The sequence below is a fragment of the Triticum urartu genome, chromosome 3A (genome assembly GCF_056163025.1).
Source record: "Triticum urartu cultivar PI428250 chromosome 3A, HENAU_Tu73, whole genome shotgun sequence".
NCBI lineage: Eukaryota > Viridiplantae > Streptophyta > Magnoliopsida > Poales > Poaceae > Triticum > Triticum urartu.
This window is the reverse complement of record NC_141875.1, coordinates 14,253,134-14,276,113: the sequence shown is the minus strand read 5'-3', so window position 1 is coordinate 14,276,113 and position 22,980 is coordinate 14,253,134. Positions and strand designations below refer to the sequence as shown.

Here is a 22,980-nt window from a genome sequence, read left to right as displayed (position 1 = left end):
AAGGCCCTTATCAACCGGGACGAATGGGGCTTTTCTACTAGTGCATGCTGCCAAATATTTCGGGGTTGCCATATCAGTGTACGTGGGGTATCCACATTCTGAGGTCGCCGACCTAGCTTCTACCATTCACTCGATCCACCCGATGTCCCCACCTCCAGGACACCATGACATCCCATCCCCTTGCATGAACAAGGCCACACGACCCCCAGTCGTCATGAGCAGTGGTGTCGCAACACTAGAGACAAGTGACGGAGCCCACATGCTACACGTCCACGACACCCGGAGGCGTAGGGCGCCAGACGGACCAATATTGACTCCCCTTCCTTTGCCCCAAATGTGATCGCATCACCACGAGGTCGATCGTGCCGCCTTGCGCCACCTGACCAACGCCGCACACCGTCCCCAAGCATGCTGCTCTTCCATCACCATCTCTGGGGTCGCCGCCTCGATATCCAGTCTGGGTGTCGTCACGCGGGCTTGGCGTCGGCGTCGGCGTCGGCGTGTGCGTCGGCGTCGGCGTCGGCGTGTGCGTCGGCGTCGGCGTCGGCGTGTGCGTCGACGTCGGCGACCTTGTTGAGGGAAGCTGGTTCAGGATGAGGCCGCGCTCCGCCAACTACCACGCCTTGAACGCCTCGTCGGTGCTCTGGAGCATGTCCGCCCCGCCCAGCGGGAAAGCCAGGTCGGTGTTTCTCTTCTTCGCGGCGACGTTCGTCCAGAGCAGGTCGAGCTTGACGGCGCTGCTCAACATCAATGCCGACCACCGCGCCTCGATCTTGTCTTCACGAAGGACGGCCCGGGCCTGTGCGTCGGCGAGGCAGTGCTCGATGAACTCCTGCACTCGAGCGGTGGCCACGTCGACATATTTCCCCTTCTTGGCAACCTTGTTGCCGTCCGGCCGCCCTTCCGATGCGCCAGGAGTCGGCACGTCCGGCTTGTAGGTCTCCTTGGCCTTGTCGAGGGTGCGCCGGACTTCCGCCGACTTCTCGCACTTGTCAATGCGCTTGTAGACGTGGAGGTACTTGAATTCGGCGTCGCTGTTGCTCTGCCGGTACAGGGCGAACATGCGTAGCAACTGCACGGAGGAACAAACAGTTGGCGCGCGTACACGGCGAAGAGAAGCGGGAGCCGGCGTGGCATACCTGATCCTCGACGCTGGCGCCGCTCTCCGGGCGAGCCGCGACCTCCTCGACGACCCCATGCCATTTCTTGCACGCCCCCTGGATATGCCCCCAATGGTTCGCCATCGCCTTGGAGCCGCGCTGCATGTAGACGCCTTTGAAGTAGGGGTCGATGAGCTTGCGCTCGTCGAACTCGGCCTTGATGCGGTCCCAGTACGTGTCGATACTCTGGTTCGTGCGGTCGTCGGGTCGAGGCAGACGACTTTCCATACTTCGGCGAGGCATTCCTCCTCCTTGGACGCCCACTTGATGCGCGGCTCGCCTGTCCTGGCCGCCCGCTTCTTCTTCTTGCGCCCCTTCGCCGTCGCAGGCGTCGGCTCCTCCTCCTCCTCCTCCTACTCCTCCTGCTCGTCCTCGCCGTAGACGTAGCCGAGCTCGCCGTCCATGCCACCGCTGAGATCCACCACCTCGTCCTGGGTGACGAACCCGGGAGATGCGGCGGCCGCGGCCGAACCTGCCGCGATGATGTCGTCCATGTCGGCCTCGGTATCGTCGGTGTCGCGGAGGTGCGAGAAGGGCAGCGGGCCACGGCGTAGCGGGGGCATCGGGGAGGAAGAGTAGGCGGGCGGCGAGTAGTTGTATGGAGGGTACTGCACGCTGGCGAAGGCGGGAAAGGGCGTGCGCTGGGCCGGGTATCCATGGGGGAAGGTGACGTTTGGGTTGAACCCATCGTGCGCGTCCCCGTCGGCATAGCCCGGCGACGGCGATCCCCATGGCTGCGGAGAGCCGACGCCTTGCTGGCCCCAGGGCGCGTACTGGGTGTGGCTTCCGGGTGGATTCATCATCCCCGCGCGAGTCATCTCGGCCTCGGTTTGGTCCGCCAAGGCAGCCGCAGCCGCGCGCGCCACATTGTCGCGGGCCTTCTTGGCGATGGCCCTGTTCCGCCGGTCAGCGGTGACAGCCTCCCGCCGCTGAACTTCCGCCCTCCACTCGGTGTTTGACATGCCCGGTGGCTTGATCGGCGGCACCCTCGGCTTCCTCTGCTTCGGCTGGGCGACGGACGCGGTCGCGGTTGCCGTCGCGTGGGGTGGGGCGACGTACTTCTTCGGTGGCATGGCGGCTGGTTGGGAGGGAGGCGAGCGGGAGGGAGATTGGCGGGAGGAAGGAAGAGGACGGGGGGAGTGGGGAAAACGCGGGAAGAAACAGCGGGAAGAGACGCTCGCCTCGCCGACAGGGCGGACCCACACGTCCTTTTCGCTTGTGCCGGCGCCCTAGGCGACCCCAGGAAGCCGGGTTCGGCCTGGGTCCGCCGGCGTTAGTTTCGATCCGAGCCAGCGAAAAACGGACTTCTAAAGGCGCGACTGGGCCGTTTTTTTGGTGCCGGCGCGGCAAAAACGCCTGGAAAGAGCCTGTTGGAGGCGCGGCTGGAGATGCTCTTAGTACTAGCAAGAATTGCTGCTATCTACGATCTGTTCACCTCAGGTTCCTTGAACATGCGAACTAGCATAGCGCAGTTCGACTCGACAACAAGGTTCTCTAAACTCCGTGCAAGAGCGAGGTCAACCCCCTTCATGAGAGCTGCTTGTATTTGAGGCAAGACTTTGACCATCTGTATAATAAACAAATAATAAAAATATATGTGAAATACATTATTGGATTTGTATCTGAAAGAGCCTTTTGAAGTCATACAGTTTCTATATTCTATATATTAGTTATTAAATATAAAGATGCATGATAAACCGGGATGAAGCCAGGAAGGGCGATCACATCGCTTAGACTAGCCACAATGGATAGTAACTAGCTAAGTTACTACAACTACTTCTCTCTTCATTAACTCATTGCCACATAAACAAATTTGCTGAGTTGGACTCGAAGTTATTGCTGAAATTACTCCCACTGTGGCTCTCTAGTCACCCAAACAAGCGCTGGACCACCCACTCTATCGCTAGGTTTATGCCACATTGACTGGGTGCGTGCAGTATCACCAGATGATGTTTTGCAGCGTCCTGCCACAGAGGGCCACACGAGGAGACTGGCACAGAAGGGGCACGTCTCTTGCTGTAGGCACAGGCCCACATACCAACGGATGGCACCGGACTTGTGGCTGTGGGGTCCAAAGCATTGATTATCTGCCTTCTTGTCTTTTCCTGTAGTACTACTACTTCGACAAATATTCCAACAATTAATTAAGCCTTCGCTCCTTCTCTTTATGCTGGTTATTAATGACTACTCACGAAGTCACGAGGCGCCCACCGACCTGGTGGTAGTTTCGCAGGTTGGGTAACGGCCGTAACGGAGGGAGCAGACGGCATAGAAAGCGGACCCGACGCTTTTCTTTTTGGCTTTCTCTTGACTGAAAAGAAAGGAACCTTTTCCCTCGCCTTTCCCAGTCTTTTCCTTCCCCGTTTACCTAGCGTAGGGGTTGTCCTTTCTTGGATCTGGTCCTCCCCCATGACCATGACTCTTTTCAACTATTTTTAGTTTTTCGTTCGATAGGATCGACTATATTTCTTGGTTCCAACTTGTTTTTTTGTAGGGCTTTTTGGTTTCATCAATTTGCATTTTTGCCGATGAGTCTGTGCAAAAGGAGTAAAATATGTACTCGTTACACAAATAATATATACTCAACACTACTCCTAATGGCTGCTTTGATTCACAAGATTTTTATAGGATTGTGATCGACGTTTTCTTCCCTACGGGTGTTATTTGATTTCTATGGATACAGTTCTCGGGGAATGGTTCCATCAAACCAATGAGGAGCCAGCCCAATGGAGGAGTGGTGAAGTTCGGAGCGGCTGGTTCGACGTTGTTCGAGGCGACGGTCTGGGCACTCGTTCTGCGCAGACTTGAGCACCACAGTGGGCATTCCCATCGGCGACAACAATACAAGGCAAAGAAGCGGCGATGAGAGTGGCTGCTTGGACCATGACAACGATGAATGCCATCATGGTGGCGTCGCCTAGCAAAGACAGATTAATGGCTCCCCAAGTGAAGAAATCAAACAAAGGTGAAGACAAGAGTGTGTGGATTCATCCATTGAATTCTTTTAACATTTCTTTTCTCCTTATTTCACTTTGATGTTGCTCGGCAGATGCAATGCTGATAACGTGTGACGAGTAAAAGTGATTGAAATCAACTAACAAGATTCTCACTAGTTGATGGGTATTTATACAAGTTTCTATTGAGGGTGAGAGTGGTTGCGCACTGCAAGACGAAACCTCAATTGCAAATGGTTGTTGCAAATGTTTATATCGGTTTGCTAATTAGAGTGAACCTTCAAGTACAAGCAGGTTAGCTCAGAATAAAACCGTGGACAACAAATCCTCTCGATATTAGCGTGTTTGACTAAAACTGAATCCACGTAGGAATATGCACACATCACCCTTCAGTTATAGAGTTCATTTAGAGCGGACAATAACGTGTTACATGACACTTTTTCTTACATCAAGTATAATAATTAAAGTTTCCACGCTTCTAAAAATGATGAAACGATTAACACATCCCGTACATTGAACAAATCTGTCTTTTATTATGCATTAGTAGAGACCATCTCTAAAGAAGGGGAGCAAAAACCCTATAGCACAAGTTCACAAAAAAAAAACTCCATACTATTCATGACCTTTCATAGAAAACTATAACACAACCTATTATAATGGAAGATAAGGTACACATGACCAACCTTTTCAAAGATGGTCTCAGCACCATTGTGTCAAAGATATTCGATTTCTTTGAATTGTTGGAAGCATCGAGTACTGGTTTCCTCCTTCTGATTTCTTGTCGACGTTTCCTTAGCGCTTCCCGGAGAGGCATGCGGTACAAGTGTGTATGAACAGTTATCCCGGTTCCACCTATATCATGCACCAGGTAAAATAGCCCAGCCTGCAAACGGCGTTCTTTGTATCTTCGAATACTTTGCCTGATAATTTCCATTGAGCTATCGATTGCACGGCGATGCTCTTCATAAGCTTCCCACGTAAGCATACCACCCCTCACGAGTTCATTGTAGTCGCCAAGCGCTGACCTAAGAAGGATGCGCTTGTATTGTTCACGGTACAACGATGTGGTCCTGAGCATACGGTGTCGGTCCCCAAACGAGGCGGTGCCGTTCTCGTCGCTGCGGCAAAGTCTAAAACTTTTTCTTCGCATCTTGAATTTTTTCCTCACATGGATTTCACTGCACAATATAGATGATACATGAATGGATAATTATTTTTGCGGGAGACATGGATGAATTATTAGGTATGATATTCCCTCCGTTTTCTTTTATTCCGCATATAAGATTTGTGTGAAGTCAAACTTCATAATAACTTTAGTATAGTATATGTTGATATATATTTCAATATAAATTTGGTGAAATTCTGTCTGACCAAATTTATGTTAAAAAATATCCGTATGCATACCATACTAAAGTTATTATGAAGTTGACATCAGACAAAAAAAGAAACGGAGGGAATACTTCATCAGCCTTCTATAATCCAATGATGCTCAAAATACAATGAAGGGCAGGAGAACCAAGATCGATTCGTGGAATTAACCATGTTCCTCGGGGTAAAATTCATGTAAAAAACTGAATATCATACCTGACGTCTTGGTTCCTGCCCATTAGGCTGCTGCTAACAGATCGTCGGGAACGATCGATCTAGATGGTACTAGTATTTTACAGGCACGGCTGGGGGTGGAAAGCGAATCAGCTTCTGGTTTACCGGCTGCCGGTATATGTACTCAGTTCGGTCCTTGGCGAGTATATATATATAGGAGTCCACCGTCACAGCAACCGTACACAAGGAGGAATCCCGACCGATTACGCACATGAGAAGAGGCAAAACATAGTAAGTTTTTTTTTTTGAGGCAAGGCGTATTCGTTCGATATGTCGCCCGTCGGACCAGCATAGATCCCACCAGCTTGGGCCTTTCTACATGTGTGCTTGCTCGGTTCACAGGCACAAAAAAAAAAAACTTGTGTTAGTTAACGGTTAACGGGTTGGGTTGCTACCCGCAAAAACGGGTCAGGTTGCTGAACCCGATATTATTCCGGTCCTTTGGGTTACAAATAACCCCCTGGCCAAGCCTCCGTGATTCAAATCTGTCTCTAGTTCCTGTTGACTTCTCTAGGAGAGTGTCCAATATGGCTGGATTGTTTGATGGGAATATTGAGAAGGATCCGAGCTCTGCTCCCCAGAAGAAGTTAAAGGGAGTAGATGGAGAGGCTGTAGACAGTAGTGTTCAAAACGAAACTCTAGCAGGATCGGCGGCATCCCTCGAGGGTGACCGCCGGACACAATGAATATTTTAAGTTTGAACTGTCGGGGTTGCGGGCGGCCCGAGACAGTTCAAGAAATCTGCAACTTGGTACAGTTGCATCACCCGTGTTTGGTTTTTCTCTCGGAGACCAAACTGCCTGCTACGAGAGCGCAAGACTTGAGGTTCCGGTTGGGGTTTAGGCATGCTTTTGGTGACAAGAGCGAGGGCCTGAGTGGTGGCCTTGTGCTGTTTTGGAACAACGATTCAGTGGTAAGCCTGAAATCATATAGCAGGACACACATTGATGTTTTGATTCAGAATGAAAGCACAGGGGATAGGGAGTGGCGTTTCACGGGCTTCTATGGGGAGCTGGTGAGATCAAGACGGAAGAGAAGTTGGGAACTACTAGTGTTCCTTAGAGGTGAATATGACAATCCTTGGTTGTGTGTGGGGGATTTTAATGAAGTTCTAGATGACAATGAGCAGTTTGGTGGAGCACACAGAGAGGAGTGGATGATGGAAGGATTCCGTGATGTGGTTAACATCTGCCGGTTTACTGATTTGGGGTACACGGGACTCCCATATACTTGGGACAACCGACAGCAGGGTAACCGAAATATCAAAGTAAGATTGGACCGCGGACTTGGTGACGACCGTTTCATGGAACTGTTTGATAATACAACAGTCACACATATTCAGACAACTGAATCTGATCATTGTGCATTACTGATTAGTATTAGCAAATCTGACTGGACAAGTGGAGATAGAAGGCAGAGACCTTTTAAGTTTGAAAACGCATGGACCAGGCATGGGAATTATATCCAGACAGTGGAAAAAGCGTGGGTGCCTATCAATGGCAGTTTACAAGATGTTTCTGAGGCCTTAGGGCGAGTTAAAGATGATTTGCAAGTTTGGAGCAGGGAAGAATTTGGGTCTGTTAGAAAGCAACTAAAAGCTATGCGTACAAGGCTTGAGAAGGTGAGAGCAGAGTCGTTGGGCAAGGGTCCTTCGGCAGAGGAGAGAAGATTAGTGAGGAGAATTTCTGAATTATTGGCAAGGGAAGAAGCAATGGCAAAACAACGATCTAGAGTGACTTATTTGGCAGAAGGTGACCGTAATACGAAGTTCTTCCATGCTCAAACAAGAGAAAGAGCTCGGGGCAATAAGATCAAAGCGTTGCAGCTGGAAAATGGCAGTACAATCACATCACAGAAGGAGATTGAAGAAGCGGCTATCGACTTCTATCAATCTTTGTTCACCGCGCAAGTGGACACACGTCCAGAAGAGGTGGTTGATTATGTCGTATCTAAGGTGACAAATGAGATGAATGTACAACTTTGTTCACCAATAACAGATATGGAGGTGGAGAAGGCTCTTTTTATGATGCACCCGAACAAGTCTCCTGGACCCGATGGTTTTACAGCGGGTTTTTACGTAAAACATTGGCATATTCTGAAAAGCTCGGTCTGTAATGCTATAAGGAAATTCTTTGATACATGGGTGATGCCGGACGTGGTGAATACTACGGTTCTAGTGCTTATACCGAAGGTGATAAATCCCATAAGCCTTGCCTAGTTTCGACCTATATCTTTATGTAATGTACTTTATAAAATAGCGTCAAAAGTTTTAGCACTTCGGTTAAGGCCATTCATGGATGAAATTATATCTGAAGAACAAAGTGCCTTTGTCCCTGGTAGGCTAATCTCTGATAATGTCTTGACGGCTTATGAGTGTATAAACTACCTGAAGAGGAAAAAGGGGAAAAGTGGAGACTGTGCAATTAAATTGGACATGGCCAAAGCATACGACCGGGTCGAGTGGACATATTTGCGAGCAATTATGCAGAAACTGGGGTTTGCAGAGTTGTGGATTGATAGAATCATGGCATGTGTGGAATCAGTAACTTTCTCAGTTAGGGTGAATGGTGTTTTCTCAGATACCTTTAAACCCTCAAGAGGTATTCGCCAAGGGGACTCTATATCCCCTTATTTGTTCTTATTATGCTCTGAAGGCCTAACTAGTATGCTCAAGTGTGTTGGTACAGGGCACTTATCAAGAGGTATTAGAGTGGGTATCCATGCTCCCTGGATTACCCATCTCCTTTTTGCAGATGACTGTTTAATTTTCACTCAAGCATCGGAGGATGGTGCTCACAGAATTGGTAACATTCTGGAAAGATACCGCCGCGGTTCAGGTCAGCTCGTGAACAGAGCAAAGTCAGCTATTTTCTTCAGTGCTAACTGTGAGGCTGACAGGAAACAAAGTGTGCATAATGCTTCGGGTATAGCAACTGAAGCCCTGATGGAAAAATATTTAGGACTCCCAACGGCGTTGGGTAAATCGACCGATGCACAATTCGAAGGTATCATTACTTCACTCAAGAAATTGTGTAATGGCTGGACTCCACAATTGCTAAATAGTGCAGGGACGGAAGTCCAAGTGAAAGCAGTCTGTCAAGCAATTCCAACCTTTTCTATGAGCTGTTTTCGGTTATCAAAAAATATGTGCAAAAAGATAACTAATATTTTGGCTCGCTATTGGTGGGGAGGTGACGAGAAAAAACGGAAGATGCATTGGAAGAAGTGGATTGATATAGCAGTACCAAAGAGTGAAGGTGGCATGGGTTTTAGAGACATTCAACTCTTCAACCAAGCGATGCTGGCGAAACAAGGTTGGAGGTTATTAACAAATCCAGATTCCTTGTGTGCAAGAGTACTCAAGGGAAAATACTTCCATGACTGCAATTTTATGAAAGCAAGGAAAAAACGTAATTCCTCTCATACATGGCGAGCCATTTTGCATGGCAGGGAGGCACTTCGTAAGGGAATAATAAAAAGAGTGGGTGATGGAAGTTTGATAAGAATTTGGGACGATCTGTGGGTACCGGAAAGCTATAGCAAACAGCCAATTGTCAGACTTCCAACCGCTTCAGTAACACTTGTAGAGGAGCTAATGGACTTGGACACAGGGAAATGGGACATGGAGAAGCTGGCTGAAAACTTTGTGGAACCGGATGTGTCCATGATTGCGAGGATTCCTCTTGGTAGGGCTTATGAGGATTTTTGGGCGTGGCACCCAGATAGATTGGGTAATTTCTCGGTGAGATCAGTGTACAAGTTGTTGGTTTCAGCGCGAAGGAATAATGAGGTGCCTGCATCGTCAGAGGGACCTAACAAGTTGTTCTGGAAGAAACTATGGCGACTACAGGTGCCCCCCAAAGTCCGTAATTTTTGGTGGCGTGTTGTTAAGGGATTCATTCCAACAAAGGGGGTCTTATGCAGCAGGCATATCAAACCAATCAGTTTCTGTGATGCATGCGGACAGGAGGAATCCATAAGGCACGCATTGTTCGATTGCACTTGGGCAAGGCTTTTCTGGCAAGAGATCAAACATGCCACATCCGTCAAGCTGCCTGCACTACATCCGGAGACCTGGGCGATGGATATAGTTGAAGGTTTCAAGGTGAAACAGTCGGATGCTTGCATCATTTTATGCGGATCATGGGCAGTATGGACTGAGACAAACGCACGGACGCACGGCGAGGATACTCGTTCAGTGTTGCAGGCTGTTAAATGGGCTATGGACTTTGCTGTAGATCTTGCTGAAACGGGCAAGCAACAAGCAGTTAAACAGGCCAAGGAAGTACAGAGTTGGAAACCACCAGAGGAACCTTTTCTCAAGATTAATGTGGATGCTTGCTTCGACAAACATACACACCAGGGAGGAACTGGCCTGGGGGTTCGCAACCATGAAGGAAGGCTCATCCGCGCACAAGCACTCTGGTATGAAACTGGGATGTCAGCTATGGCTATGGAAGCATTTGCAGTAAGAGATGGTGTACAGCTAGCTTCTGATTTGGGGTTCAGGAGGGTAATCATTGAAACTGATGCACAACTAGTGGTGAAACAGTGGGGTTCTCTAAGTGTAGATCGCTCGGAGATAGCTACCACTCTGAATGAAATACAAGAGCTAAGCGGGAATTTTGATGATTTTCGTCTGGAATTCATATCGAGGGAGGTGAATGAATTGGCGCATCTGTGTGCAAAGCAATGTAATTCTTCTAGAAAACGTTGTTTATGGATAAATTATATTCCCACCTTTCTTATGACTTGTGTAAGGAAGGAATGTAATCCGTTGATTGATTAATAAAGCTCTTGATTCTCAAAAAAAAAGAGCCTCCGCGATTACATATTTTACTGATAGAATGAAAATGTTATAGATCTGACATGGGATTTTTATGCTTTCCCATTGAGCGCTTTTCCTGCCGTCCAATCTTGTACCACTAATCTTGGCGTAAGGCTGGTGCCACCTCAGTCTCTGGAATTGCACACGAACGAAGCCTCCACCACGAGGGTGCGAACCTGTATAATCCCTTGTGCATACTCCCATCCACATAGCTCGATACATATGATTGCCTCATCATACACATCCCGTATTATTTTCAGGTTTATATCCACAACACTGCGGCCACCAATCTTCAACTTGTTCGGTATATGCACTTCTACTAGTAACTATTAGAGCATTTTTGAATCCAATTTGGGTACAATACAGATGGAAGGATGAACCAAACTCATTTTGGTTGTGATGCCAATTGAACAAATTTCCCTCGCAAATTTAGAAATCATATTTCATAGCAAACCCTACATGTATAGTTCATTAAATGGCAAAGCTTATACATGCCATGGCAAAATTTTGTACTGGGTACATGACAAGTTCACATTTTTCCTTAATGTCAGTATGGAAAATTTATGAATTTTTAAACTTGTCACATGACAATTTTCAACAATTTTCGTATTGTTCACATCGCAACAAAATAATGTTTTAGATTGCAATTTTCCATTTATTTGGTGTCTAAGGCATTGCAATTTATGGAATTGTTGCTAAGAATCACATGAAAAATGTAGGAAAATACTCCACACGTGACAAATTTTGAAATCACATGGAGTTGTTTTAACGCTTGGAAGGCAACTGTCGGAATTTTTGTTCTCCACAGGTGACAAATTTTGAAAATTGTTTCTTATGGTCATGTGGCAATTCAAAATATATTTTTTCAAAACATGGAAAATTTATAAAAAAAATTTAATGCCCACATGATAACTCTGGGCCTTTTGTCCTTGTGTCAGGTTAATCGAATTCAATCCGGATAAAAGATTCTGCCATGACATAAGACAGGGTCAATCAAATCCCGCTTGAAAGAAATATTTGACTGGAATACACTAAGCACCTGCGCAAGAGTATCATTCTTAGCGTCAACAATGTGGTACGTAGCTGGACAATGTTCTCGGAGATTTGCACTTCCTAGCCACTTGTCCTCTCGGGTCGCGCCCTGTGATCGTGCTAGCCTTGTGAGGCTGTGTCCCGCCCGACGCGCCCTCGAAACAGGGAGGTTGTCCGACCGCCTCGTCGTCATGCCAAATGTTCGGTCGCCGCTCCCACATCCTCTCCATCCCTTCCAAGCTCAGTCACGTGCAAGCCGCCACCACGCTGATGGCAAGGAGCAGTAGGCCGCCATGAACCCTCGCGAGGTGGGCGTGAGCGTGTGCACATATTCGTGTGAGGGAGCGCACCTCCACTCAATTGGGCGTGAATGGCTCCCTGGGTGCCCTCGCCACCGTCGCGCGTCCGCTGCGCTGTGCGCCGATGGAGACGGGATGAGGAGCCTTATGGTCACCCATCATCAAGGTCGCTCCGCGTGTGGTTGCGACAAACTCTCGCTATCGACTCGGGTGACATGGTGCAGAAGCGGACAAATAGGAAATTTTCTATGGTATACCGCGTCCGTGGAAATTTACGGTGTCTATTTTGTGGTATTGTGTTTGGAGATGCCCTAACTGAACTGGAAGAAGCACATGCGCTCCATCGCTTTAGTACAAAAAGACAAAGATTCTTTGTCAAAACGGTCATAGCCGTGGAACATATGGCATGGGGCTAGCAACTAACTCCCTCCGTCCCATAATGTAAGACGTTTCTTGACACTACACTAGTGTTAAAAAACGTCTTACATTATGTGACAGAGGGAGTAGTATCTACAACCGGATGTTTCCCTGGAGAGCAAATTTGGTGTTTTTGACTCTTTTACGAAAGTTGATCCAGATCAAACCCAGTTCGTTTTTTTAGATCTAACCCTTTTCCTACCACCGGGGGCGATGGCGGTAGGGTATAACCGCCTACCGCCGAAGCCCTTGGCGTTAGGGTCCCACGCCCTATCATAAAAAATTCTAAGTATTAAACTAGTAAGTGTGCACGTGCAACACATGTTTATTTAGACTAATAAGTGAGCACGTGCAACACACGTTTATTTAGATTAACACATTATACTAAACTTAATACAAGACAATTTATTGATAAATTTGAAATTTTCCTATATAGTACACAATCTCTTATTCCCAACTTGTACAAATAATTTGAAATATCGTTTCTGCTTAATCAACATGTCTCATGTATTAAAAGACCACCTACTTTTTCCAATGTATAAAACTCAAAAATATTTAGAAGATTCATCATGATTCTCCATATGCACACATTTATACAAGTATAATCACACATGAAATTGTCACTTAGGACAAGCTAAGGAAGCGTTTCAGTGCCAACAAACTCCAATCAAGAATTATTATTACAATTAAGTGTCAACCACAATAGTGGGAAGAGACCTCTATGGTTTGTTGAAAAGAGGAAGCAATTGTCAGATAGAGAAGTGTAGAGATGTCTTGACTGCATATAATCAGCTGTGAACAAGACAAAAAAATGCTAGTTGGACCATCTGATTCTACTATTGCACCACAAGTGTCGTAATGTCTGGAAGCAAGAAAAGTGACTTACTTTATTATGAAAATAGAACATGTAAACCAAATAAAAATTACAGTGATAAATTGTATAATTATACTTGTTATTCATTGGACAAAAGCATTAATATGACAACTTGGAACAATTACTTGAATACTACACATTTCTTAAGGGCTCATCATTCTAAAATTTTGACAATATAAGAAATATCCTCTCAGTTTGTAGTAATAATGATACGAAGATAAATAATTTGGAAATGGTCTTCAACATGCGTAAGCTACCACTTGTAAGAATAACAGTGGCAAAAAAATGCCAACAAATGCCGGTTTAGAAAGAAAAAAATTGTAGACATGCTTCTAATTTTAGCAACTCTAGTGGATAAAACATACCTTACCTCTCAAGTCAGGAAATAGTCAAATGAAAAATGTACTTCTTATAAGTAGTAGTGATGAAGTCATAAGGATCATGATTCAAGATATTCGGAGAAACATGGTTGGTCTCTCTGTATGATGCGAACTCGTCACCTCTATCAAAGTGGTGGTGCGCAGTATGTAATGTAGAGTTCAATAATGAAATAAAATAAATGATATGAGAATTTACCATGACCACAAAATATCCTATATTCGTCATCATCATAATCAACATGCATTTTTTGCTTCTCTTGTATGTGGCCCAAGTTTTCTATCAGGAAAACATGTTAACTCAACTATAGATAAGGATGGTATGAAAATGCGCATGTAAAATTACAATTGCCATGTATATGCTGGACAAACAAATAACACTTATGCAAACTTCAGGTTTTTTTAGTAAAACTTATGCGAACTTTAGTTTCTTTTCACTAAAACTTATGCAAACTTCTGCGGTTTTTTCAGTGAAACGTAATTTCATGACTGCAAGTAAGGTCTAGGTTCAGTGAATTTGTCTGTGAGTTCACTGTGTAGTCCTGAGTTGGTAATGTAATAACCGGTATCAGTACTTAAGAAAACAGGGATGTCTGTCGCAGGTACGCGAAAATCAGTGAAAAAAATAAAGAAACAAGAAGGCATTGGTTGCCTGAAACCCAACTGTGTGTGCTCCAGCGCGCCTCATCTCTAGTTCTTGTACTTCTAGATGTGTCACCACCGTCTAGGTAGTGATGACAGTAAAAAAACAACACCCGGTACTTACCTAATTAGTGCATGCGTGTGATGCGTTCGCGTGAAGGCAAGCGTCTCCGTCATTCAAGCCTGTGAGCGGACGCGGCGACCATATCCTCTCATCAGCTAGGCGGCGTTGTCGAAACAGGTGAGCCAGTCGTCCAGCTTTGAGGCGGCGGTCTCCACGCACCGGGGCGTGGGGAGTTCCAACGTCCGACGAAGGTAGGATGTATTTGGACGATGCCGTCCACGCATGAGTACTGGACAAGCGTGTCCAACGGAGCAACACGCGTCAGAGTTGAGGGAGTCGGCGGTGGCTTCGGGCGAGTGAAATGGGGCCGTGATTAGCTTCACCTGCTGCGCAATGGCCGAGACCTGCGCCGCCCTGGGGACGACGATGGTTGGCAACCAGGAGAATCTACATGCATGGCCCGCTTATACTGGTCCAGGATACCCAGCGTTGCCCCCACTTGAAGGGTGTCGGCGGTGGGTGGTTGTCAGCATGGGTGTTGTGGACGCAGCTGAAGTCGACGCAGATGTCGGTGGTTCCCGGAGAGCATGCCCAGGACGTGGACGAAGTCGTTGCAGTCAGTAGAAGAGTGACCTGGCCTCCAAGCAGAAGACGAAGGCGACGACGGCACATGTGTGTGTTCGGAGGAAGTCACAGCTCCTCCTCGCGTGTCTCCCACTGTGGCTTGCGTGGGTGGTGGGCAGGTGACGGCAGGCGACTCGCGATCGCGATTCCCTGATAGGAGACGATAGGATACGCTTGCGATTAGTTTCCTACTAATAATTAAATGCGTTCGTGATTAGTTATCTAATAGGATGCGTTCGTGATTAGTTTCCTAATAATTAGATGCTTCCGTGATTAATTTCCTAATAGGATGCGCTCATGATTATTTTCTAATAATAGGATGCGCGCGTGATCTTTTTCCTAATAATATGATGCGTCCATGATTAGTTTCCTAATAATAGGATGTGTTTGTGGTTAGTTTCCTAATAATTAGATGCACCCGTGATTAGTTTCTTAATAGTATGTGTCTGTGATTATAGTTTCCTAATTGACCAGGCGCTTTCATATTTTCCTTCACGGTGGAGTACGGCCGGTGAATGTAAATTGCTAATCGCACACAGTGAACGGATTACGTTAAGGCTAGCCGTTAGATTGAGTTTAGTGGGACTAATCATGCGGTGGTCATGTATTCGTGTATGTTTTATGGGGTGCACTTAGAGAAAATAATGTTTGCTCTTTTATAAGTAGTATAGATACAATGTTTGTAGCCTCCTAACGTCGGGCACCGCGGCAGTAGGGTTGCACAGGATACTGCTAGCCTGTTTGGCCGTAGGGCTGCAATGCGTTGACGTGGATAAGTTGCGTACTGTCGGGGCCCTTGGCGGTAGGCCGGTATACCCTATCACCATCGACCCGATGGTAGGAAAAGGATCAGATCCCGATTTTTTTCAAACCAGGGTCGGGTCTGGCTTAACTTTCAAGAAAGGGTCAAAGCACCAAAATTGGTCGTCCCTGGATGGCACTTGGTCACCTCTCAAATATCCGCATCCGCATATGTCTCCCTCATATGGAAACCCCCAAATCCATGCAATTCATGTGACGTGAAAATAGCACAACGTAAATTAACATATACATAGATTGATTGGACTGGACACAATAAGTTCAACATAAAACTAGAGATAGCGAGTTCAACATAGAAACGGACATAGATTGTTCAATAGCAAAATATGACCTAGAACTAGATACTAGTAGATACATGTAGAAATCACCACTTCCTGGCCGGGCCGTTCCCTTGGCGTCTCTGGAGCAGCGGTAGTACTCGTTGGCGTAGCTGTCCATGACTAGAGGTGTGTCGTCATTGTCGGTGGTGGTGCTGTCGCCGGACGAGGATGAGGATGCGAGGGGAGTCCAGCCATACGCCGGGCGTCGCGAGACTGCTCCTTAGCGAGGCGTGCGACATTCTTCCTGTTGGATGCCCTCTACCAGGCGAGCCGCTCATGTGCAAGCAAGAAGAAACCACCATACTTCACTTGGTTATGCCACACATGGGCACAATGCTGCTACATAACAGTAGTACTAATACAAGTAAAGTGAAACTTAAAAAAATATTATCATGCACTTGAGATTCAAACTCATATAAATATTTGACTAGATTCACTTAGTCACATAAGATAATCTCTCAGATAGATTAAAATTAAACCATGCATCCCTTTCATATAGGTGCATGCATCTACAAAATTTAACTAGGGTCATAATCATGTTGATTGCACTAAAAATAGCATAGTGCAATTGAATATGTCATCACCCAATTTCATATAGCCCTCACATATGATGGCTCAATGCAACGGTATATACGTTGCTATAAAGTAAACCAAATATTCCACCACTTCATGCATGCATACAGAGATTACATGCATTAACTCATAAAAAGATTTATCCCCCATATTGCACATACACCCGTTAGCTAGTTAACCATTAAATATATATTCATATGACTAAAAAGACAACCACTACATATTTGCGATGGTTAATGAGCTAGGCATGAACGCGCTATACGAATGAACATTTTCAAATCATGAATGTTATGCAATGCATATGTTAGCATAGACGAAGTTCAAGGCTCCCCGAGTACGCAGGCGTAGACGACAGCGAGGAGGACTTTTATTTCTACATTTTGTATTACTCATGTGTTGTGATGCTATGTAATAGATATGTTGGAATTCTTAATCAGGGGTTTTCTCTTCGGAGATGTAATTAACAGAATTGTTATGTAAATGTAAGAGTTCTGAAAATAAAGTACCTGCAATGTTTGATCTCCATTTTGTTTATGCACTTAAATTATTCACTCTGTATCAATGACGTGGACGCGTGTCTCACGCCCGCCATTTTCCCGTCATCAAAGTGTGACGACTCAGACGACAATGACAATGACGACGGAGGTGTCGGCGGCCATGGAGGCCATGCCTACGAGATCACTGTCTGGTATCTATCTTAATTTAGTTTAGGTTGGTTAAAATTTCATTCGGTTTAGTTGAAACTTTGTTAAATATTGTCGGTTTTATTTGCAATATATCAAAATTTAACAAATATTGTCTGATTTAGGATGAAATTTGTCCTTTTTCGAAAGATCCATTTGTAATAGGGTGGACATTTGGTGCCTACAGTTGGATGGCATCCGCCTTATCACTCTCCGTGGACACGTCAGGATGTGTTAGTATATTTGGTGAGATCTGTGCTGACACAAATAAGAAGGGTAGGGGATAATGTTTTTTTTTAACTTAGGGGAGAAAGTTTTAATTTGAGGGAGTATGAATTGTTGTGTGATGTGTGGTTGACCACTAGCTTCGATCATTTTTAAGGTATGGAGCAAAGAGGCTCTATCTTTTGGTGCAATGTTCATGTTTGATTCCATGAGCAAAAGAATTTTAATCCCTACCGCATGGAGAGGATCTGAGATGGTACACAAAAGTCGCTCACTCATTTTGGTACGCCATGGCAAGAGTCGGTGAGCAAGTATTGCAAACATTAAAAACACTCTTAAACCGGTGTCCAAGTGGTGCGCAAATCACCGAGAAAGTGTTCTATGTGTGTTGGTAATTTAGCCAGATACTCCCTCCGTCCTGTGAAGAGTGTACATTTGACTTTAAATTTTTCCATAAAAGAGTGTACTTCTATTTCCTCAATGCACTTTAAAGTAGAAAAAAATTGATTTTCTCTCATTAGACGGTAATCAACACCAATAAATTCTACACATAGTCTCCTTAATTTCTACATGCACTTAGCTCATTGGGGGGTTGGGTAATTAAAGATGAGAGATATGGTGGCTTGCATATTCCCGATGCATTTTTTACTCCATTCCATAGTTTGCCTTAAAATTTCTATACGTACACTTTTCACCGGACAGGCCAAGAGTATGTTCTGTTTGTTGGTCATTTGGCCCAATATGTAACATTTTGAGCACGTTCTCTTTTGGGGCCCTCTCATGCGTGGACATTATCCTTGAGGGTGAAGAAGAAGCACTTCCTCTTGGTGCATTGTTGGTTGAAGTTGAATGCACAACCCAATTGGTTCCTATGTATTGCCCATTCCGCCAAGACTGCCTGCATCAGCAATGTAAATGAAGGTGGCGATCCAACAAAAGAAGAACCGGTCAAGAAGGTCAAAAAGGGATCATAGGGAGAGAGAAGAAGAAGAAGAAGAAGAAGAAGAAGAAGAAGAAGAAGAAGAAGAAGAAGCGAGGAGGAACAACGGCTAAAATGAGAGAGAAGTTCAAGGGCATCCTCATTTGAACACGTAATGTGGATGGACAATGTATCCGATTTGTAACACGCCCATGGAGATACCAAAGAGGAACGTTGAACTGGAAGTATGGACCATTTACTCGTCACACACAGAGAGAGGTGGGCGGCTTGGCACATGACCAAAAGAACACAATCTGGAGGCAGCAAAACCAGCCAGCGCCTTGTCTGCATAAACATGGTAAAGATCTCTCTCTCTCTCTCTCTCTCTCTCTCTCGTCAAAAAAGAAATTAAATGGTAAAGCAAACCATGGAACCAGGAACGGCAACTGAGGCGCCTACGGTACGGGGCTACGATAGCCAACAGTGCCTCCAAAATTAATTAGCGGGCCTCGGATACTTTGAAGGAAATAGTTTGATTAGCTCTTGTTTTGCTGACAAATCAGAGAGAGAGAGATGGCAAGAAGAAAATGGGGCAAGTGCCTCACCTCTGCGATTAAACGGACACACACACTGGGGCTGGGCAAACGGAACAGCATAAACTAATTATAATTACAGTTTGTCTAATTCATATTTAGATTTTTTTAAGGACATCACAATTAAGCTCCCACAAATACATAATGCATCAACAAGAAACAAAAAAAAAACTAGGATAAAAAAATAGACCACAAATAGAATGGATATCAGTTTAGATGTGACATAATTAGATGTGTCCTAGACAGACCCTTATAATTAATCATATGGGTGTGACCGGCGGCACGGCAGGGCGTCGATCGGTCATACTATTTTGTTGTTTCCTTGAATCTGCTGTATCTGCATCTTGTATATGAGATCGGCCGAGAGTCGGTAACCAAATTGGATCTGAGATTGGCTATTCCTGCTCTGAGATGTAGTATTATTCTTGTTTGAGCTTTTGCTTTGGACATTACAATTACTTTTTAGATATACTGCACACAAAAATAAAAAGGTATACTACCATTCAAATGGCAGCGAATATGGATATGGGGCTAGGTGCTATTGCAGCTCAACATATAAAGCACACTTTCTTTTTCTTGTCACTTTTTTTCCTGTCCTCTGTTCTTCAAAAAAAAACATGGGTTTGTTTGTGGTTCCATGGTTCCATGGTTCCATCTAGGAGTATGATTATAGGTCACCATACCATTATTTCTTTTTAAAACTTTCAGTCTCATCTTTTGTAAAAAAAAAAGAAGTTTGCTGGGTGGGAGATTCCTCACCTCATAATTAGGGGCACAAATTTACAACAAGGGTTTAAAGAGGGAGCAATGAGATGCGAGGGGTTACAGGACGCAGCCGCACAAACAAAGAAGGCTACCATGACAGTCCAACATTCACAGGGGTGAGATGGCTCGAGCCCATGGACCACCACACTATTACGGTGTTTCGAAAGCTACCTGCATCAAAAAAGTCAAGCTGGCCAGTGGTGGCCTCGGCGCCGGTGGCTGACACGGGTGGACGGGTGGTGAAGCTCAGGAACGCATGCTCCTGGTCTGGTGTGAATCGCTAGCGTGGACAAGAAACTGGCAACGAAGGGGCATGTGAAGGGTTGCGTGGCAAATTGAATGTCATGGGCTTTACTACTACTGACCCACCTGAAGGCCTAAGAGCATCTATAGCGGATTCCGTAACCACGCCTGCCGCAAAATACGTATAAGGGCTCCCGCAAATTGTTTTTACGGTGTGCCGAGCACTCTGGCCGAACAAATCCCGCAAACGCATCCCACTAATTTTGCGGGACATGACTGCGGGATCTGTTCAGCCGAATCGCTCGCCGCACCGCAAATTTTTCATAAAATATCAAAAAATTGCACGTGTCACAATAATGTCAATTGAATGAAATCTAATATAAATTTAACATACAATTATATAAATGGTCAAGCAACTCACAATACAACAATAGTCATCATTACAATAAATGTTCGAATTCAAATAATTATTACAACACCAAATTGTTCAAATCTCACATGGATAGAAATGGATACAAATGGTGATCTATCTCCGCCCATATAGCTGACACCAATGCTCAATAAAATCATGCTGGAGTTGATTGTGCGAATCATGGTTCTCGATCTTCCGGTAGGTCTCAAAAATGCACTGATCTCATCTACATCCCTGGCCGGCTTCGGATGACAACCAACATTGTCATAGTTGTACTCCAAGTCCAAATCCCTTTCATCCTCAATGATTATGTTGTGTAAAATTTCACAAGAAATCATAATGTTTCGAAGAGATTTTTTTATCTCGGAAGCAAGTAGGACCTCGAACAATGGCAAACTGAGCTTGCAATACACCAAATGCCCTCTCAATACCCTTTCGGCAAGCTTATACTGTGCTTCGGCAAAAAAATTGTGCTTCTTGATTTTGGGGTCACTAATGGTCTTCACAAATGTTGACCATGATGGATAAATACCGTCGGTAAGATAGTACCGCATGGTATAGTCATAGCCATTAACGGTATAGTTGCAAGCCGGAGCTTTGCCACTAGCTAGCTTAGCAAATAAATGAGATTGCTGCAACACATTGATATCATTCAGAGACCCCTGCAAACCAAAGAAGCAATGCCAAATCTATAGATCATGTGAGGCTACGACTTCAAGCACGATGGTGGGTTTGCATTTGTGGCCGGTGTATTATCCTGCCCAAGCCACCAGGCAGTTCTTCCAGCTCCAATGCATGCAATCAGTACTACCTAGCATGCCTAGCCATCCCCTTGCTTCGTTCATTGCCATGAGTTTCTTTACGTCATATTCGTTTGGAGCATGAAGATACTCCGGGCCAAAAATCCAGATTATTGTCTTCGCAAAGACACAGACACTTTTGATGGCAGTATCTTCGCCAATGCAAAGATATTCATCCGCATAGTTGGCTGGAAAACCATATGCAATCACTCTCATCGCGGCCGATTTTTTTATATGCACTAAAACCAATCAGACGAGCGGCATTCCTACGCCGGGTGAAGAAATGGCAAATTTTATCGCAAGCCTCGACGATGCGGATGAAAAGTGACCTACGCAGTCCATATGGCCTTCGAAAGAGGTGAGATGGATATGTCGGTATCTCTGGTTGAAGCTTTTTCATTTGCGGGTTGAACCTTTTGTCAAAACGGTTGTATCTTTTCCTCTGTTCCGTTGTTTGGCTGAAGCTTTTTTATCTACCGGATGTAGCTTTTTGCCTCCACGGTTGTAGCATGGGAAAACACTGTTCGCAACTCTCCCCGATGTCGCAGTTGCAGATCCCCCCGATCGCCATGGTTCTAGCACGAGGCACCTCGGTCCTCCTCCATGACGTTTGGCCTGCCACCGGTTGCAGCAAAAAAGGGGGGAAAAGAGGAGGAGGAGGAGAAAGGAAGTGAGGGAGAAGGAAGAAGGGGGAGGTGGGAACACGAGCGAGGCTGCAACCATGGTTGGTGGGGACTTCGATCTTCCAAGCTACATCCATGGCCGATGGCTGCAACGGGGGAGGCGTGAGATGCGTTCGTTATAGGGCGAGATCAGCGCGAGGTTGAATAAAGCAGAGAGGAATAGCGTGGGTGGCCCCGTGTCTACGTGTCGCCTGGTGGGTGGCTGGGGCCAAGCTCGCGTGGACGCGTCCGGCCCAAAGTTCGGCCGGCGCACCGCACCCAATCATTTTCCTTTCAAATTTGTTACTCTCCGTTAGGCTTTGTTCGGTTACACCCAGTCTCAAGGGGATTGGAGGGGATCTGGGGGGGGGGGACCCCTTCAAATCCAAGCCAACCGAATGCAGCCTTAGGGGGCCTGTTTTACGAGGGCTATGCAATCGCTCGGTCCGCACACCCCTGTGGACAACACTGAAGATCAACATTACATTGGTGCAATTAAGATGCAAGTAGCGGATTGCATTCTGAAACACCTAAGAGGAAGGGGTATCGGTTAATCTGAGCCCTCGATGTGTTAAAGGGGGGTGGACCGAAGCAGATATACGGTTATGTTCTACTCCCTCCATTCCTAAATACAAATTTTTGTAGAGATTTGACTACATACAGATGCAAATAGACATAATTTAGAGTGTAGGTTCACTCATTTTCCTCCGTATGTAGTCCATATTGAAATCTCTAAAAGGATTTATATTTAGGAATGGATGGAGTACTTTGGAGAGCAGAACCATCTTACTCGGTAGCTTTACACCAACTAGTGTTTTCCAATTAAACCCCATTTCTTTTGCAGCGTACTCTATGATTTTTGGAAGTGAATAGTTGTGATGGGGAAGTTCATTTCTTCACTTCACCATATGGCACCGCCCTTTGCAGATGATTTATTTGTGCGTGTGGGGGGCCTTTGCAGATGAATTGGCTGTAGGTGTAGCAAAACTTGTAACCCATGAGCACTATATAAAGGGTACATAAATGGTCTTCTGCCACTGTCCGGAAATGCATGCTTAATATGCTCTCTAACCTGCTTTAGGACATCTTGGTC

At 45.7% G+C, this 22,980-nt stretch overlaps 2 protein-coding genes across 2 annotated transcripts in view; one reads left to right on the top strand and one right to left on the bottom strand.

Moving 5' to 3' along the window:
* The window catches only part of LOC147977817 (uncharacterized), a 131,840-nt gene that overhangs the window by 11,878 nt on the left and 96,982 nt on the right, over positions 1-22,980 (top strand). The window lies entirely within an intron of this gene.
* Positions 4,731-5,721, bottom strand: LOC147977819 (uncharacterized). The gene is made up of 2 exons (XM_087545742.1): positions 5,699-5,721; positions 4,731-5,292 (listed from the first exon to the last, which is right to left on the bottom strand). The coding sequence occupies exons 1-2, from the start codon at positions 5,719-5,721 to the stop codon at positions 4,731-4,733; spliced, it is 585 nt and encodes a 194-aa protein (XP_087401868.1).